The sequence below is a fragment of the Catharus ustulatus genome, chromosome 7, assembly GCF_009819885.2.
Source record: "Catharus ustulatus isolate bCatUst1 chromosome 7, bCatUst1.pri.v2, whole genome shotgun sequence".
In the NCBI taxonomy this organism is placed as follows: Eukaryota; Metazoa; Chordata; class Aves; order Passeriformes; family Turdidae; genus Catharus; species Catharus ustulatus.
This window is the reverse complement of record NC_046227.1, coordinates 29,423,259-29,443,192: the sequence shown is the minus strand read 5'-3', so window position 1 is coordinate 29,443,192 and position 19,934 is coordinate 29,423,259. Positions and strand designations below refer to the sequence as shown.

The following is a 19,934-nucleotide window of genomic DNA, read 5'->3' as shown; positions in this document are numbered from 1 at the left end:
GCACGGGAAACTCTTGGGTGACCTGAGAACTGAGAGGGGAACAACTACACAAACAAATTTCAGAAATAAACATTTACGGCTGTAAGAGTGCGGGCGAGGGGCCGGGGGAAGCTTTGTCCCAGACGGGGACAGGAGGCTCAAGGCTGCCAGTGGGCGAGCGGAGCAGAGCCACAGCGAGGGGTGTCCGTGCTCAGGGGCACGAACGAGCCCACTGTGGCACTAGGGCGGGCAGGGCGCCCTCAGCCCCCCGGATCGAGCCTCCCACGGGCACGGGCGGCGGCCGAGGGCGGCCAGGGCCGGGCCCGGCTCTCCTGGCCTCGCCCCGCGGACACACCCCGGCCCGGCCCGGCCCGGCTCTAGGACCGGCCCTGGGCTCGCCCGGAGCCCGCTCAGCGCCTGCGCGGAGCGCCGCGGCCGAGCCCCCGAGCCCCATGGAGAGCACCGAGCCCGAGCCGAGCGGCAGCCGCCCGGAGGAGGAGGAGGACGAGGAGGAAGAGGAGGAGGAAGAAGAGGAGGAAGAAGACGACGGCGCCCTCCTGCCCCCGAAGCAGCGGCTGGCCGCGGTGAGGGTGCGGAGGGCGGTGGCGGAGGGGCAGGGTCTCCCTCCCCGGGCTCAGGGCCTGCTCCGCCGGGCGAGCCCCGGGCTTTCCTGAGCGCGCCGCCCGGGCCGGCCGGGGAGGGCGGCGGGGCTCGGGGGCCGGGGCCGGGCGCTCGGCCGGCGCTGCCCGGGCCGGGCGGGAAGGGGCTACAGGTGGGACGAGCCCTGCCTCCGCTGCCTGGGGCCGAGCCCTGCTCGGTGGAGCAGGGGGCAGAGCTGTGCAGCATGACCCTTGGAGCTGCGGGGTTCTCTCTGCAGCCCCGTCCTGGCCGCTGTCAGAAAGCTTTGTGCACCCTCTGTCCTCGTCCCTAATGTCAGAATATTGTTTATTATTAGTAATTATGTTTTCGTCTCCCCCTTCCCCCTTAATTTCACAAGTGACGCTCCCTCCCTGCTCGGTGCAGCTCTTCCTTTCCATGATGGGCGTGTAGTCCTTACAGATTTTTGGCGACCAGTGTGTAAAAGATAACGATCCTCCTCTGGGAGATTAAAAGAAAAACGTCTTGGTCCGGATATATTCTGTTTCCTGTGAAAGGGAAGAGGTGGCTACGTGTGTCCCGGGTGTCCTGAGGAGGAATTCACTGTTAATTCACTGTTAGTTGGGAAGTGTTTGGATAGAAAGTACTAGGATTAGCTTTTATTTATTTTTTTTTACAAAGGTTATTTTCTTATCTGTAAAGAAAAATATTTCTCGTTTTTGTATCCTCCTGGCTCAGGGTGGTTTTTGATACCTGAAGTTGTCAGTTTGTTGACTTTCCTGTTTTCCCCCTAAAGCAGGTTTCCAGTTTTCACTTGCAAATGTGATACAGAACAAAGGTATAAAGCAAAGCTCTGTCAAAGCCTTTATCCCACAGATACCTGTCTTATTTGAGCAGAAGTGGTGTGGGAGAAGGGGATGCAAGGGTAGTAGCCTTTGCCTTGTGTGGTTAATGTTACATGAATCTTTATTTTCTTCTTCTAAAAAGATGGAAGACTGTTTGGCAAAGAAAATGGAAATCACGGTTTCAGAAGCTGAAAAACGGACTGGGAGGAATGCCATGAACATACAAGAAACATACACTGCTTACCTCATTGAGACTAGGTGGGTGATGAGAGCTCAGTCTCAAGAGTACATGGATGTGCCATTCTAAACAGATTTTCCCTCCTTCCACCCCTAAAAATAATCAGGTACAGTTGATGAAAGGATTTAGCTGCTTTGTGCTTTATTATGTGGTTATCAACCCACTCTGGAGGATCTTTCCTTGTGAAAATTTGGCAGCTGATCTCCAGTTTCAGTACTAGTGCTGGTATTGTGTAACTGTTTACTGTAATTCTTCATTTGGAGCTAGGTGGAAAAACGTATGTTTGATAGTTGTTGCATTAAAATGGTGTCAGCAACTGCTTGGTTATGTCTTAGACATGAGTTTGACAAAATTATACATGTATTTGTGAGATTTTATGTGAGAGAGGTCTGAAGCAACTGTTAAGCTTGCTAGAGATGACAAGAAAGAGAAGTCTCATGACTTATGTCATGTGGTCAAAATTTATTGCTCAGCTTATATTTGAAGTGTTTTGCTTGATCTGATTACCACATACTCCTTGTAGATGGTTTAAGGGTTAGAGTTGGTTAACTATTTCCTTTCTTCATACCAGCTTGAACTTTCACTGGGGAACTTGCTGATCTCAATCTTCTTGTGTTAACCAGATTAATACTACTGGTATGATAAATATTCTCAGTACCACAAACACAAAATTTCAAGTATTGAGTAGTGGTCAAAACTTTAAAATCTCTTCTAACTTATCCTTACTTCCCAAACAGTAACAGATGCCTCCTAATATGTGGGATCATGTTGCTCAGCTGAAGCAAGAATTTCAAAATTAGACTTTGTTATGAGTTTTGTTTAGCTCTTCTTTACATTACTAGTTTTCACCTTTGGGCCTTGCATTTGGAGTTATCTGCTGTACAACAAAAACCTTCTGAAACAAAGCAGTTGCATTTTGCAAAGGCTCTGAAGAGTTCAAATTGTAATACTGTCACATGAACCTTCTATCTGCTAGTTAAGAGGCTTCTTAGCTTGTTTAGGTGATGGACACACCAGTCACACTGACTTCAGGTCTGCTGGGATAAGTTTATTGTATTTTTGCCAAACTTAAAGAACAAAATCCAAAATAGACATATATTTTTCAAATATTGTAACTGTTTGACAGTTGCTCAGATGCTTAAAAATACTTTTACAGTATATTGATATTACAGATCACACCTTCTCATGTGAGTAGTGTTATTTTTATTGTAATGATATTTCTGAAGGAAAAGAGAAGGAAATTGGAGTTGTTGGGGCCTAACTGTGATATGAAGTGTACTCTGGGGGCAGATTTATGCAGCCCCAGAACATGCTGACTGCATCTCCTTCTCCAGTCATCCTTGCATTACTGTAGAGTTGCTCCCACTGGTCTTTCCCAGTTGTTCTTTCATAGTGGCAAAACTGTACTTTGCTGGCCAGATTGTGTTCTTTCATTAGGATTTATTTTGCTCTGTGGTCAGCAAATACCAAGACCAATTACATGTTTGTCACAGGGCAATTGAAAATGTGGATTTGTCACATCTCTAATAAAATAGGTTCTCTATTCCTTTTGCTGAGAAGGCAAAATTTCTTGCATGAATATAATTGGTGGCTTTTAAATGTGTTTCCTGCTGAGCCTGTAGCTGTAGGTGGGCTTCACAGTAATTTGTGGGTAATAAGATATTTTGTAGCTGAAGAATAAAACTGTTTATAGTAATATATAGGGAAGACCACTTAATAATAGTTGCATTATATTTATATGAACTGGGGGTCTGCCATTACTGCTATCTAGGATTTAATTTCAGTTTGAATTGGGGAATTCTATCTGGGTGAATAAGAGACACAAGATGGATACAATTACGGCCATGGTATGTTTGTTATAGAACAGGAGCTGAATGCTTAAACCTTTAACACATAAGTTTCACTGGTGCTGGTGAAGATGTTTTCAAAATGCAAGTGATGGTGTTACTTTTTCATTTAAATGAAGAAATTTATTACTATGCTCACATTTTTGTGTGACTTTTGTTGATTTTTTATTAAGGTGATATTACACTTTGATGTGGGTATACCTCTTTGAGACAAAACAAACTCCATTGCTGTAGATTGCAGAGCATCAGCGAATTCCAAGGGTTGTGCTTCCCAAGAGCGTCTTCTTGCTTTCGACCTTTCTGCATTAGCTAATTCAATTTTTTTATGATGAGCTATTTCCATTCAATTAGTCATGATGTCAGTTTGTTTCACAGCTTCTGTTAAACTATACAGTTACATAAAAATAAATCCATTTTTGTATTCTCCCTGTGAGAACAGAGGTCCCTTCTACCTATTTGTGGGAAATGGCATTAAAGCAAGTACAAATTCTTAAGATGTGTAGCTAAATATTCCTTCTTGAGATGTGCTCAGACTATCACTTGCTTTCTATAAGGGAACTAGCAAATATCCAGGATCTTTCTTGAATCCAGACTTGTTTGTTAGAATTTTAGGCAGCTGTGTCTTACATCAGAGTCTGCATGAAACTACAAGAACTCAGGTAGAATAAACCCCAGTCTGACTCCTGACTTTGTACCTGCTATTTTTCATGACAGAGTGAAAGTTAATCAGAAGCAGAGCACCTCTAAAGTGCTCTGTGGTAGTGCACTTTTAATTACAGGACATACAGGGAATGTCTTTTTTTCCTGGTCTCCTTTAACATAAACAATTTCTTCTTTAGTAGTATGACACTTCCATTTAGTTCACTTTCCTTTCATCCCCACTGACTATAAGATTTCTATCCTGGCCTTCCTGATCAAACAATATGATGGGTAGCATGTAATTATTTTGTTCTAAATGTGGCTTTAGTAAAAAGTAGCACAAGTTTGTGCAGCCTGGTATCTGACCACTTAATAGCAGGATCCCTGGTTTCCAGCCCTACTACTCTTCACTTCTTGCAGTAATTTGACAAGGGGGCTCATTTTATTTCTTTTTTACTCTTGCAGTATGCGTGGGAATTTCCTAGTCTTATTTCTGTTTTCAGTATTTGGAAGGTTTTCCACTAGTTAAATTGTGATATGAGTGTTACCTGCTTCTCTGGTAAGACCTTGGATTGCCCATCCAAAGTGTGAGAATTTCTGAAGAAAGTTTCTGTGAGAGAAATGAACTTGGAAATCAGTAACTGGCCATGCCACAGTTCAGAGATAGCAGTGCTGCACTGTGGGATTTCAGGAGCTTTTCCTTTGTTAAATTTTATTTAGCACCCTTCTCAAAGTTTCCTGTTTCACACTGGGCTAGGTGAAAAGCCCAGATGTGGGTTTCCTGAGAAGAGGCACACGAAGAATGCCCACAGAGGGATGTTGTCTTCTGATAGAGCAGCAAAGGGCAGATTTTGGCAATGGGAGTCAGGAAGACTTGTCCAAAGTACTCCTAAGGGAAAAAGTCTAAATTAATCATGAGCTTTAGACAGGGGAGAATTGGGAGGTGAAAGAACACAGAGGATTTTGAGAATTTAGTTTTTTGTTGATTTTTACTTGATTGATATTATGAATCATTCATCTTCCTGATAATTGTATGTTTTAGTTAAATACAGTAAACTGGGTGGCAGTATAAAAAACCCAAAGAATCACCTGGCTGTGAAAAATCTTCCGGCAAGAGAAATGCCTCCTTGTCATGCAGCTTGCCAGGTAGAAGAGCAGTTATTAGACATCAGCTGTCTGAGAGGCCTGAACACAGAGACTGTTTCTGAATAGCTGTTGGAAAATGTTGCCCATCCCTCTGAAATGGTGTTCCACTGCACAGGGAGTGAACCTTGGCCACGACAGGGAGTGGAAGTGTCACTTCTCCTACACTGGAAGGTCAAAGGTTGGAATCAAAGTTACTGCTTCTGCCATTGAAGAGGCGATTGCTTTTACAAGGAAATAAATCTGTGTATTTCCTTCTTGTCTGATTTAGTACCTCACAGCCATTTGTCTTTTTATTGCATTCAGAATTATTTAATGGCTCATTTAAGATAATTACTTTTAAATGGGAAGTGAGAAGAGGTTAATTAGATGGACTAAAGTTTTCACATTGACACTTTGAATTAAGGCAAATAAATGAGACATGGAGGAATGTAATCTTTGAATTGGTTATGATAACATCAGTTATAAATGTAAAAGCCGAAGGTTTCAATTTTGTCTTTTTAATTTTTTCAGGCAGGTTGGTTCGTTCGATGAATAACTTGCATTGTTAAAAGTGTATTTAAAGGGGAAACATATGGTCTTCCTGCCTAAAAACTGTACAAGTATTATATTGTGTTTTTAGAACCAAAACAAATTGAGAAGTTTGACTGAATGTCAACAAGTGATTATAATCTTAATTGAAACTGGTCTGCAATGCTTGCATTTAATGGGGGAGTTCATAACGTGGTCTAAAAAATTAGATGGTAGTGAAGGTATTAAGTGTAATGAGTACCTTTGTGGATTTCTACTTCCTTTCTGAAATGGTGTTCCTGGGGAGGAAATGTTCTTGTAATTGGTGATATTTTATGACCTCATACATAACCAGGTGGAGACGTTTTTGGTGTGATTAAAAAAAATAATTCTGTCATCTTGGTTGCCTGTCCTAAATCCATCCATGAAGTTTCAAACTGTTATTGCCTCATTTAAAAGGCCATGGTGCTGACACAGGCTCCTAACTGAGGGCTGTGCAGTGCTTTCCCACCATAGCTTTGCAAAGAATTTTGCTGCTCCCCTCCTTTGCTCAGCTCTGCAGCATTGTGTGCTCTGGAGAGCACAGCTGGAGGTTTACTGTAAACCTGGGTGTAAGGAGGAATCTGCAACTGATACTAATAATTTCAAAATGTCTTAAATGTATTCAAATCAATTAATTAAAGAAGCATGGCTTCTTTGTTAGGTGCTGCATAGGTGCCCTCCTGATAAAGATAAAAGCAACTGTAAAAGGCAGTGTTTACAGTTCTGAGACACGGAATAAATGTGTGTTAGAATAAAGGAAACAAGTATGATCTGAGATGAGAATAATGTCAGACTGCTTAACACACTGTGGTGAGGTGGTTGTATCAGATGCTGTTAAGAAAGAATAAACTACAGGCAGGTTTGACCTTCAAGATTCTCTGTAGTAATTTAATCTTTTTCTTCGGGGTATAGTGTGAGGTTTTTGTGTCCCTCACAAGGATTGTGAAGCTAGATTAACTGAGGCTGGGGGAAGCCTAACTGTTGTCCACAGATCTGCTTTGTCAGAATAAATTGACAGTAGGCTTTAGGTTAGTAAACTTCCTTAGTGTCTTCAGTGTGGGCATGGTAGATGCAATGAGTGGTATGAACTGGTCTGGCAGTCTGCTTCCTTCCTCCTGGAGTTCTTGAGGCCCTGTGTGGGCATAAAACTTCAAGTAACAAGGTAGTGATTTGTGCTGACTTAGGACTACTTGGCTTCTCTATAAAGCTGTGGTCCTTTCCTGCTGAAGTATTATGCTCCCAAATGACCTTTCAAAATCTTTGATTAAGATTTAGTTTTCTGTCTTATGTTTGTGCACTGAGATGTTACTACTATCTTTTTTAAAAATAATTGATGGGTTCTTAATTGTAGCAAATACAAAACTGATAAACAGACGTGCTCAGAAAGGTTTTTTTGGGTTTTTTTTTTCCCCCTACAGTTAAGACTCAGTATGGCTTTTGCTGCTCCTACTTTCTAATTAACTCTGCAAAACAATTATGGAGCATTATAAGCATGATTTAGAGTGCACCATTCTCCTGTCAGAACACTGGCATAACAACATCTGTATCTGCAGCACAGATGTGTCCTCCTGGGATGTGGCTGGGTTCTCAGGACAGTCCTGACCTGTGTTTTTCTTGTCTCCCTATCTATGCTTGCTTGTGCAGCCTGTTCTCAGGCAGGGGCCCCATAATACTATCATGTATTGATGGTAGCAGTCTTTCTTAAGGGTTGACAATAACCCATGTGGAAGTCTTGAATCCCATGGTGTAAGTCAGTGCAGCTGGCTGGTAGGCTGCTGAAGGTGAAGATAAAAAGGATCTGTAATTCTGAAGTACTTTTATGTGAGTGTCTTGAATGGCCAGATTGTTTACCAAACCCTGCTGGGAGTTTCTCCTCTAGGAATGTAATGTTTGTGCCTTCAGCTTTTGACTAAACAATCTTTTGAGGCATAGTAGCTCAATTCCTTATCTATTCAAATTTGCCTCTTACTCATCAATAGTTCAGCTATGAGCTTTGAGCTGAAGTCTTCTTGTAAGATTTAAATGGTGCAGCAGTCAGTGTGGGGAGAAATGCTGCACAGCCTGTCAGTCCATCAGTCCAGGCTAGGCTGAGCTTACCCTCTTCAGAACTCAGTACCTGCAGGTGCAGCTTCCTTGAATTAAAATATTCTGATAGGGAAGAATTCTGTGGGATGCTGGCAGTGTGGATAGTGGCTGTCAGCAGTGTGCTTACCTTTTTCTCTTGAGTCACTCTCAAATAGTTTTAATCTGCAGCAGTTTGTGTTGAATGCTATGCATTTATCCTATTTTTCTTCTTAGTTGTGAAGTTTTTTTTTTTCTCCTACATATAAATGTCCTTTCCCCAGGGGACAGGTAGATGCATAAAAATTGTTCCACTGTGCTAAGTTAAAAAAGTATCTTTTGCATTCTTCTGTATGAAATTATTCCACTTTAAGGTGTAACTAAACCAAAGTATTTATCAAGACTGTTCCTCTCTAGTGAGGGTTCACAAATAGAGGCACCTTGTATTTTGTTTAAATGTATCAAATAATTGGGGCTTCTTTGGAGAGGGATTGTTTGAATTTCAGTAAGATCATTAGAAATCTGACCTTGCAGGTTAAGAATAACTTAAAAAATTATCAATAATTTGTGTGCTACTTAGATGTTTTAAAACTTAAGAAAGTGCTTATGAATTCAAGAACTGTAAAGCCTGACTTTTGCTGGAAAAAAATAATGTAGCACTCTCTTCTGCCAAGTATGATATGAGTAACTACTTGTAGTTCATAATTTATTATTCCCAGTTTTGAGTTCTTGAGCACCATAAGGATGTGGACTTACTGAAGCAAGTCCAGTGAAGGGCTGTGGAGATGATTGTGGGCTTGGATTGTCTGACCTGCAGGGAGAGGCTGAGAGAGATGGGATTGTTCAGCCTGTGCAAGAGACAGCTGATTTTAGCAGTTGTGGATTGGTACCTGGTGGGGAGGTAAAGAAGATGGAGTCAGACTCTTTCTGTAATGCTGAGAGAGGGCAAAAGGCAGTACCCACAAATTCAAACTTGAGAAATTCCATGTACAAGTAAGAAAACCTTTATTGTGAGGTTTGTCAAACGTGGGAGTGGGTTGCTCAATGTGATGGTAGAGTCTCAGTCCTTGGAGTTACTCAAAACCCAAGTGGTTGTGGCTCAGAACATCCTGCTTTGAGCTAGGGAATTGGATCACAGACATGCAGAGGTCTGTTCCAAACTCAACAGTCAGTACTGTTCCATGTAGGTTTATGCCAGTGCTTTGTCACTTAAATGAAGAATAAAGTTATGGACATCACTGTTTTCTGTGAAGTGCTTTGTGTGGATTCTCTCTGTGTTTATTCTGGCATGTGCTAACTGCTGGAAGTGTTACTACCCAATGCTTACTTTATGATATTGCAAAGTATTTCTGTTGCTTTGAATGTCTTGTATGAAAAATGATTTTTCTCGTCAAGTTTTTGTATTACTTTCCAATCCTACAATATTCAATGATTTCTCCTTTTATAGCAACATAAAATCCTTTATTGCCTTGCTAGGTCACGTTGGTTTTAAGTCTTCAACGAATTTTTCAGACACATCAATTTTGTACCTGCTTGCTCTAACTCTATTTAATCCTTAAATATAAAAATGTATCACTTTGAACAAAAAAAGAAAAATTGGAAGTACTTGGAAATCTGGTCTTTTTCTAAAAATATCCTTTAAAAAATTTAATATTTTTAAAGTTTTGTTTTTAATTATCAGCTGTTGTATGGAAGACAATTTTTATCCTCTGAAGTGAAGACTTTCCCAATGAATAGTAAATTTCTTCTTTCAATATTCTGTATCCTTCATGTACTCATGCAATTTTACTGGCTTTGGACCTAACTGTTCCAAGAGAAATAGAGCTGTTTCTGTAATGGTGTAGATGAAGCCATGTGTGTCTCTTTACTTGATTTTGACCTACCTGTTTGTTTTTGATGTGTAAGTGCATTGACTTTTCCTGTGTTTCTAGCAAATTCGAGTGCTATCAGGCAGAAATTATATTTTAAAATCAAGTACGTGGAAATGAAATCAATTAAGGTTGCTTTAGGTTGTGGGCAAGTCATGCAGTAATCACTACTGTTCTTGGAGCCTTTGGTGTAATTGCTCTGAAGGCTTTTGAGGGCGTAGGTGATAGCTCACTGATGTTCAAATTTGCTGCTTTATCTTTCAGAGCTGTTGAGTCCCAGAGTGAAGGACAATGTGCCCCAGTGGAGTCCCTGTGGCGGCGTTACAGTGAATTTGAGTTGTTGAGGAATTATTTGTCAGTTACCTACCCACATATTGTTGTTCCACCTCTGCCAGAAAAAAGGGTAAGGAAACTGAAACTGTTGCTTGCTTTGTTTTGTTTGTTTTTTAATTTACTGTTGACACTCTTCTGTTTAACTAGGCTGACTTTGTTTGGCATAAGCTATCAGCAGATAATATGGATCCAGATTTTGTGGAAAGAAGAAGAATTGGTCTGGAAAACTTCCTGTTACGTGTGGCTTCACATCCTGTTCTTTGCCAAGACAAGATCTTTTATGCATTTTTAATGCAGGTAAAGTTATTTCACAGTACATTATTTAGTGATTATTTAATTAAGATAATGTCCTTTTGATCTCTTCTATTGACCCATAACTTGTTCTGTGTCAGGAGGAAAGATAGACAGTGTGGATAAACTTGAGGTGGAAAAGGCTTGTCCAGCTGAAAACTTCTTGAAAGCAGCCTGATGTCATACAGTTGATCTTCTAATCTACCTTAAAACTTTTTTTCCAGTCAAGTTGTAAGGCTTCTAAGAGAGATTTTCCATCTCTTTGGAACAGTCAGTTGGGAACTTACTGCATTTTGTTTGGGAGCTTTTCTGTAGAACTAAAGCTGAACTAGTCACTGTGCTATGCTGCTGACTGCAGGGACAGCACTGCCTTCCAGTTTGCTCTTTGGATATCCATGGTTTCTTCAGCCTTGTGGTTTGGCTCATGGTCCATTCATGTGTCGTGGTCCAAAACTACTGCAATACATTGTCACAAAAGTTGTAGTCCAATTGTCAGCTTAAGCATTGCTTTCTGCAGCTTTCAACTTCTGAAGATGTTGGATTGTTCTTTTTTCTGTGCTTTGATGAGAGATTCCCAAGTACGGACTGAACAGCTATGTTTGCCACATATGTGGGTGAACCAATATATGGAGCTGAAAACAGTGGAAAACCAGCCAGTATACCTGAGCCAGGTGTTGGTATGTGCCTTGCAAACTGTTGTCACCTGTATGCTCTCTGCCTTGAGCTGCAAAGGTCCTTGGAGATGCTGGTAATCTCAGTGGCAAGATAAGTTACCTACTCTTCTTTAGTCAAAACAGTGTGGCTCCTGCTCCCAGCTGATAGATGGTGATAAGTGAGAAGAGAGTTTCTGGAGAGAGATTAGTATGTAAACACAGCATAATGATTGGTTATTCTTAACCCATATTCTTGAAAAGACATGGAGAGGGTAACTGAGGCAGAAGCCAGGCATACTGGAGAAGCTCCTTTTATGTAGGCTCTCACAGGGACTTGTAAAAGCTGCAGCATTCTTAAATCACTCTAACTGAACATTCTTCTCCTGTATTTTTAGGAAGGTGGATGGAAAGAAATGGTGAATGAGACTGGATTTCAGTTGAAGGTAATTACTGTAATTGTTTGTCTCATGATTGCTGTGACACAGACATACTCCAGCAAATATGTTTTAGGGTATTTATGATAGGATATTTGCTATAAGAATGAGTTAAAGGCATTGCTTTATGAATACTAGTTATTGCAAAAAACAGTGATGTTCTTGGCATGTGATAGGTAGGATTGCAGTTAAGTTCACTAGCAGGCTTGTTGAGTGCCTGTGTAATTCTGCTGGTAATGTAGAAGTATGATCCTTATAAGCTTTAAAAGTAATGAACTTGAGGCCACAGCAGCAGGTTTTTGTGTTTAGCATTTTTAAAGGTGACTGTCAGATTTAGTCTGGTAAGAGGTGCAAGATGTCAAAAAAAGGTAAGCAAAGAGGTCTGAATGGTTGGACTTCTTTGCAAGGAGCAGTTGGTGAAAGGGACTAAGACAGATGGATTTGGTGCCCCTTAACTGTTTAACAGAATGTGTCTCAAAGTAATACTATCCTCATTGACATCAGCGAGTTCATGGCTGGGTAAACTGGTGGAAGACTTGCAGGAATAAATTATCTGAGGTCGTGTGTCTGTACAGGTCAAGAATCTGAGAAGCTGATAGATTGCTGGGCTGTGTCTGGAAGAATTACTGTATGGGGACAAATACTGAGCTTTTTGTTTCATTGTAATGTGATCTGCTCTCATGAAATCACAGCTGAAAGCTAGGTGGATTATGAAGAATTATTCTAAATAGTGAGAGCTAAAGAAAATCCCTGGTGCTCTTATCCTCAGTGTCCAAGGGGCTTTGATACTGACACTTACTGTTGATAACTTAAGTTGACAATAATTCTCTTCCATCACAGTTGGGTTTGCATACTACCAGTATTCATCATGCAAACAATATAAAGCTCTGAGGCTGCGTACACTCATAGGAGTTCAGAAAGTTTGTACTGGCAGGGTGTGTTCAGGAGAGCACACAGTGGTGTGTTTATTGAAGAAAACTCATAGCAGAGTGCTGAGAATATTTGCCTCCCTGAAACCACATTGTAGATTAAATGAGAGATGAGCAAGTCTTGTTTTCCCTCTAGATTTGTGTATGTTTTCCCTTTTACAGTTCCAGTTTCCTTATGAAAGAAAAATAACTTTTTCAAAAGTCCAGTGAAAAAAATCTTCCCTTTATTCTACATCTGAACTATAAACTTTCAATATTTAGCACTACACTGGAAGGAAAACCTCTCTTCAATGCATGTTTTAGACTGGAATTAGACCATTTGTTTATGTTTCTGCTGCCTCTGCTGCATTTAGGCAGGATGTGTTTTTTGTCTGAGAGGGTTTGAACTCGCTAACTAAACTTTAAATTAGGTATTAACGCAGTGCTGTAGCTGAATGTTGATGTTGGAGACTTTGTTTATTCTGCCAGCTGTATCATTAAATCATGCCTTTACTCCCACCCAAACCCAGCACTTAATTAATAAGGTATTTTTAATTTAAGAGATTTGTCACTTGGGATATTTAACCCTTCCTGTAGGAAAGAGAAAATTCCCATCTCTCTTTAGTTTACATAAATGATTATAGGATCATAGTAGGCATTAACTCTCTGAAAACTCCTCAGCTGTACCTCATTTGATGGGTGGTTCATCTCTAAAATACTTGTGCATGTTACTCTTAAATCAATTTTAAGACTGGACAGATGTTTCTCTAGAAGCCTAACTCTGGTGTAAATGCTCAAAAGTGGTGTGTGAGAGTTACTGCGCTGCAACTGGCAAAAAGGAAATAGCCCTACTGAGCTTGTTGAGCACTGTCAGGATAGTGCTTCCTGCCTGACAGTGCTTGTAGGAGCCTACTGAGCTCTTCCTTCAGAGCACAAAAACTTGCCCTGTAACTGTAGGGTAGGAAGATGTCCTCGTCCTTTCCAAGTGTAAAGGATGTTCCTGCTGCCCCAACAGACTCAAATAGCTTTGGTGCCTGCTGTTTCAATATAAATAGAGGGGTTTGGGGAAAAACTGCTCAGAGGGAAGGACTCTTAAGTGTATCTAGGAGATGTTTGTACTGTGAGAGGATGTGTGAGGAGTACCTGCAGGTGTGTGTGAACAACCCAAAATGTAACTGGCTTGTGTTGATTTGTTGGGGTAGGGCAGTGGAGATCTAAGACTGTACAAGCCTCAGAAGTGCTCTGAATAAGCATAAGCTTATTGAAGCTCCTGCAGTGTTTTATATTCCTTGTGCTGTCTGGGATGTGCTTCCCCATGCTGCCTTGTCTTCCCTTTACGAGATATTCTTAGAGAAGTGTCACATGCAGTGGTGACAATGAGCCTGCTTTCTCCTGATGTCAGTCAGTCTTAATCTGGAGGATTTTATTCCCTTACCTTTTGGTTTGTGGATTATACTTTGTTCTGGTGGTTTGGTCATTGGAAGACCAGCTACATTTAACCTGACTCTGCCACCATCCACCACTAACCGTGTCCCTGAGTGCCACATCAGCATATCTTTTAAACACATCGAGGGATGGTGACTCCATCACTTCTGTGGGCAGCCTGATCCTGTGTTTGACAATCCTTTGGTAAAGAAATTTTTCCTAGCATCCAATCTGCACTTCCCCTGAAGCAACTTGAGGCCGGTTCCTCTTGTCCTACTGCTTGTTATGTGGGAGAAGAGACCAACCTCCACCTCACTACAGCCTCCTGTCAGGTAACTGTGGAGAGCAATAATGTTTCCCCTAAGCCTCCTTTTCTCTAGGCTGTGTATGGGGTATCTTCTGCTCAGCCCAAATGTAGTGGGAGGTGAAACAGCCTCAGACTGTGCCTGTTTTATCTGTGGAGGCTATTTACAAGGCCCCTGAAGGATAAACTCTTCTTATTTTGGGAAGACACTGTGTTCCCTTCACTGACAAATTCAAAATAGCTCTTCAGGCTCTGAGTTTTCTGTAACAGGGCACAAAATATTTTGTTATATACCAGCACTAACAAGTACTGCTGAAGTAACTTACTGCTTACAGCTGTGGCCCAACCTGTTAGCTGAAGGAAATCTATACACTTTGCAAGGTGTGTTGATTTATTTTCCTTTTACTGAAGAGAAGGATGTTTTGATCAAAAGTAAGCTCCAGCCATTTACTCACAATTGGTATTTTTCTTTAGTATAGATGAACCCTGAGCGAGCTGTGTGTAAAATGCATTTGTAGGAATGAAGAGTTGTAGTGATGTGGTTGGGGCTGGGATCTCTCACCTGTATTGGTGTCTTATTAGGAGTAAATTCTCATTGCACGGTTTAATATTCAATAAACTGGAAAAAAACCCCTCCATCTCCTTAGAAATGTTCAATACTACTGTTGCAGTAATTGGTAAACCAACATCTCAAAAACTAAAGCAGTCAATTACTTTTTTAATTAGGTATTGAATTTTATTCTGTAGAGATTTATATATGCTCTACTGTAGAGAAGAACATTGCATTAAAAAGAGCTCTATTCTGATATACAAATTACATATTTTCTGTAAAGCAAGTCATAAAAAGTAAGAGAACAACATATATAAGATTTTGATTTCATTGGGGAACTGTTCCTGGTAATAAAGAGCATATAGAGGTCACACTACCACCGGTTTTACTTGATTTGAGAAATATAAAATAGCTTGTCCATATGGTCTTAAGTTACCTAATTACTTCATCTGAAAAGAATGTGAGGTTGTGTATCTTAACTCCATGATTTGTGCAGCATTCTAAGAAAGGACTGTTTTTGTGGGACTTGGATTATGCCTTCTTTATTTTAGTGGTTACTGTTTACATCATATTCACAGAAATAGCATAGTTTTTTGACTTTTTAATAAAAATATCTGACATTCAGGGCAGCTGGTGTCAACTTGTTCAGTATTTGAAGATTTAAATATGCCATGAAGGCAGGACATTTTAGTAATGGTGCTGCCAGAAGGCTGAGATTTTTTTGTCACTGAGATTTAATTGCATTAAATTAACAAAGCTTTTTTTCCCCTTTTTCAGGCAGATTCCAGATTAAAAGCTCTTAATGCAACATTCAGAGTGAAAAACCCAGACAAGTAAGATTCCACATCCTTCTTCCCTCCCTTTCCCTTTTTCAGTTATAACTATAACTTCAGGTGACAGAATATTCTATCTCTTTAGTATAAATTCGGAAAAAAAAATATCTTTCTGCACTTCAAATCTTAACAGAAACCCAGTGAAGAGCTAGTGTGAAAAGATTTGATAAATCCTGCCTCCAGAAGCAGGAAGCATTCAGAAAAATTCCATCACTTTATGTAAAACAAGTATTTCATTTTAGCTAGACTAAAATGAAGAGACAAAAAACCCTCAAAACCAGACTCTGAAAAAGAATCTCTTAATATTTGTTTTCAAGAAATCTTTCCAAGCATGGACAAAATGCAGATTGATAGTAGGTCTTTCCAGAAGTCTGTATTGTGCAGCTCTGGATGCACACACCCTGGTGTTGCAGTTCACAGTTCTCTCCAAGCTGCCAATTTTCACAGATGCTTTTGGAAGTCCAGAGGTCAGTTCAGCTCTGTTGCAGTTTACAGAGCTCTGTGACAGGCACAGACAATCTGCTGGATAGAAAAACTGCTCACAGTTGTCAGTGTGTATAGTGGGAGGTTCATCACAGTGATATGGGAAGGGTAAAATGGGAGTTTCTACTTCTGCAGTGGTTTAGAAGCAGCAGTGTGCAGGTTACTGTTTGCCATCCACAGGCCATGGAGACCCAAAGGGCCCTTCTGGGTCCACTTGTGTCCAACAGTGGCAGCAGGAGATGCTCCCTGGGGAGAGCCCCTGTGCCTGACTGCTTCATGTCTGTTCCATAGAATCTGGGGTATTGTGTTAAGGATGTTAGAGGGTACATACATACCTTCCTGAAACTCTTCACAGGCTTAACCTGTGAATTGGTGCAGTCCCTCCGTTTTTGTTTGGCTTGTTTTTAGGGCTTTCTGTGGCAGCCAGGAAGCTTTTAGCCAGGATTTATATAAAGGATAACATTCTTGAATGAGATCAGAAGACAGCAATTCTCTGTATCTGCAGGTGAAAATGGTCCCTTGTTTGAATGGTTCATCCTCAGTCTTCTTCCTCTCTGGCCAGTAGGAGTTATCTTTTCCTGCTCTCACAGCAGGTAAATTGACAGAAGTCTGGCTGTAGGCCCAGGTGGGCAAGACTGTTTAAGGAGCATCCTTGTTATCTTTTGAGGTAACAGTGTTTCAGAAAGCAAAGCTGTGGTGAGAAGCAGCTTGTTAAAAAGCAGAAAACACAAGGTTAATACAAGGAAAACATGAAGAAAGGGCTTGTAACAAAAGCCCTCCTCGAGTGTGTGTTCCTTGGTGGAGCCTTCACAGCACTTGAGAGAAGCACATGTTTTCTTTTGTATTCTGCCAGCTACATAACTTCCAAATTGCACTTGGGGCTACAACAAATTCTTTAATAAATAACTGATGAGCAGGAGTTGTTTGCCTTTTGCTGTAGCATGTGTGGCTCTAACAGGAGGCACAGTGCCTTGCTCTGCCCAGCACACTCGTGCTTGAGCTGCCTGGAATGTTCTGCCTGGCCCCTCTGCTTTACCTTTGGTGCTTTTGTGCGGCTGGCTGGTGAAGTGGTTCAGCAAGCTCACCTTGCTGAAACAAAAGGTGTGACTGCTGTGTGGAGTGTAGGCTTTCAGGCTGCTGGGCCAGGAGAGGTGAGGAATAGCTGCAGTTCCCAGCTGGGATTGCTATGGAGCTGCACCCGTCAGCTTGGCAGCATGAGGAGTTTCATGCAGCTGAAACAAGGCTACTCCTCCAGGTCAAATGTAGACTGGAAACCAAACTTTTTCTGTGGGAAGCAGTTTATAGTTTCAATGGTGGAATTAAATGGTGATAAAAATATGGTACTCTGGTACTCAGAGGTAAATTTGTATCTGCTGCAAACCTCTCTGATTTGGCCTCATTCGCCCATCCTTTCTTTCTCTTTCTGGGTTTAATCAAAACCACAGCTTTTGGGTTTTGGTGGAAGATTTCTTTAGAAAATACTAAAGCCTTTCTTAAGGCAGGCTTTTTTTTATTTTTTAAAGTAGCTCTCTGGTTTTTTGTCTGCTTATTTGGACAAGTGCCTGGTTTTTTAGTGAACAGTTCTGTTCTTGTAGTATCTCTCTTCATAAAACAGGACAATGGCACTGCCTGCCCTGATGCAGGGAGGATTACTGCTGAGTAAAATACACAAAGTAAATAACTTACACTGAAATGCTGTCTACTGTAAAGGATTTTTTTTGCCAGTATCATAGAAAGTATTTTTGAGAGACCTGCTGATGTTCCTACACCAATGTGACCCAATCAGTTCTTCATTTGTGTCTCAAGTTCTATTTAATAGCTCAGTTAAATATCTAGACTGCTGCTAATGTTGCAGAACCAGTAAAACCAAGTGAAAAGTGCTAGTTAAAAAAGCCTCAGTTATTGAGTGCCAAAACTATGTCTTGTTTCACACTTGGGCTGTTAGGATACACTGGAAAGTAAACATCCCTTTGTGTGCCTCACTGAGCTCTGATTGGAAATTACTTTATAATTATGTAATTTTTTTTTTGCATGAGCAATGAGTAGGAGTTAAGCAAATACTTGAGAAATAAACTTTTGATCTGCAACACCACCAGTCTCTTAAAAACAATTTTTCGAGAAAATTATATTTGTAAAAATTTCAATCTTCACAGAAGACTGGGAAAAAATAGCAGCACTTTGGTTTATGCTTTTATGAGACAATATAGAAGACAGCTTGATTCTGAAGTAGTAATTTTTTAAAATTGTTTTTTTAATTGAGGAAGAATTGGTCTGAGAGAAGATGTATTGGTGGTGGAGGCCAGGATACTGAAAGTCCTCCTAGGTTCCTGACTCTTGCCTTCAGGGAGTACAGCATTCCTAAAAGATTTCTTGTGGCAAAACAGGATAAATAAAACTTTCCATTATAAATTTCTGGAGTGGAAAGGGGAGTCTTCCTGAGCTGCAGGCATGCTTTTTAATCTTTTGTTTTTAGTTCAATTATTTCAAATATCTTCACTGTACGTGTCTGCAGCTGTCTGACATGCAGCCCTGGTGCATATTTTATAAAGTGTAAACTGAAAAGATTGCTCTCTAAATCCCGCTGTGCAGATCAGTGACTACATTTCTTTTTCCCCGTACACTTTCTCTGCTAACTTTTAAATCTTTTTATGTACTTTAACCCTGTGTGTGTCATAATACTATAAAAAATGCTTCTTTGAAATAAAAAATATTATAAGTCATACTAAAGCTTTTACTTCCTGAATGTAAGGATGGGAATATTTTAGGGGAAGACTTCCTGGCAGGGGAGAAAGAGGTGTTAAATGAGAAACCCTGGAATTTCATACTTGGTCACCCAAAGCAAGTGACCCGACTCATTTCAGTAAGACCTCTTGGGTACAAGCTATTCTGAAATACAAAGCCTGACTGTGTGCCTGCAGTGGGAGGAGGGATGAAGTTTTTTTTATTCTTGAACATCAACTTGGAACACTAATCTCAGTCTCCCTTTCCTTAATTCTAGTTGCATTCTTCTGTGTTTATTTTCAGATCATTGTTTAGTAATTTAGGTAAAGCTGTTTCTGGCTTCCCATCTGGATGAAATAAATACAATCTTGTGTACCAAAGTAGGTCATGAGCTAGACTTGTGTGTAGTAGGGAGGGTTTATGTGTACACAAGAGGCTGTTGCTGTGGTTTAATTGGTTACCTGTCACTAGCAAAGCTGTGGCAAACCGTTCACCTTTGTTATTTAGCAAGAGCTAAAAGTATCAGCTTAAATTGCCTCTGAAGCTTAACTGGGCTGGCTGATGAAACGCCTCTTCTCCAGAAGTGACAAGCCAGCAGTGTGCACATGTCATGTGCAATGGCTTCCCTTGTGGAGATGTAGTGATTTGATGGCCTTCAGCCATACATGGCTCCTTTGCAGGTACAAGTCTCAATAGGATTTCACATGTTACAGTTACTGTACAGATTAGCTTTAGGGAAAATGTAATTGTGAATGCTTCCTTGAACCCCTGAAAAACTGTGCCCAAAACTGGATAGAGGCAGCTTCAAATAAAGTGTCTTTGTCAGGTCAGAAATGTAAACATGCTTTTATTGAGAAATATGCTTCAGCAGATTTTGGCTTTGTATTTGTTTGAACCTTTCCTATTCACTAACCCTTGCTTTTATAAATCCCATTTAAAAGCCCTAACAACAAAACAGTGATGTAATAACTTCATCTAACTACTCTTATTTCATAACATTTTATCTCTTAATTCGATCTGAGCCTTCAACATTTACTTTTAAAAAAACAGCAGTCATGCAAGTGTTGGGATGTTTGTTCACTTTAGGGAAATTAAACTCAGCAGTCACTTCTTTAGGAGTCTTCAGCTAATTCCAGCCCAACACAAGCCAGGCTCCATGTTGCTGGCCGCAGGGCTGTGGCTCTATTGTGCATGCTGTGAAAGCTTGCTTTCATGATGGCTAATGATGTA

General features: G+C 40.7%; 1 protein-coding gene across 2 annotated transcripts in view; it reads left to right on the top strand.

Moving 5' to 3' along the window:
- The first annotated feature begins 413 nt into the window (after positions 1–413).
- SNX4 (sorting nexin 4) overlaps positions 414–19,934 on the top strand; it is a 32,532-nt gene continuing 13,011 nt past the window's right edge. The window contains exons 1-6 of one of the 2 annotated variants that reach the window (XM_033064940.1): positions 414–563; positions 1,564–1,679; positions 10,034–10,172; positions 10,271–10,399; positions 11,442–11,489; positions 15,445–15,500. In XM_033064940.1, the coding sequence (XP_032920831.1) occupies positions 432–563; positions 1,564–1,679; positions 10,034–10,172; positions 10,271–10,399; positions 11,442–11,489; positions 15,445–15,500 (620 nt within the window). In that variant the 5' untranslated portion in view covers positions 414–431. Of the gene's footprint in view, positions 564–1,563; positions 1,680–10,033; positions 10,173–10,249; positions 10,400–11,441; positions 11,490–15,444; positions 15,501–19,934 lie in introns of both variants that reach the window. The other variant, XM_033064939.1, reaches the window with a different exon arrangement.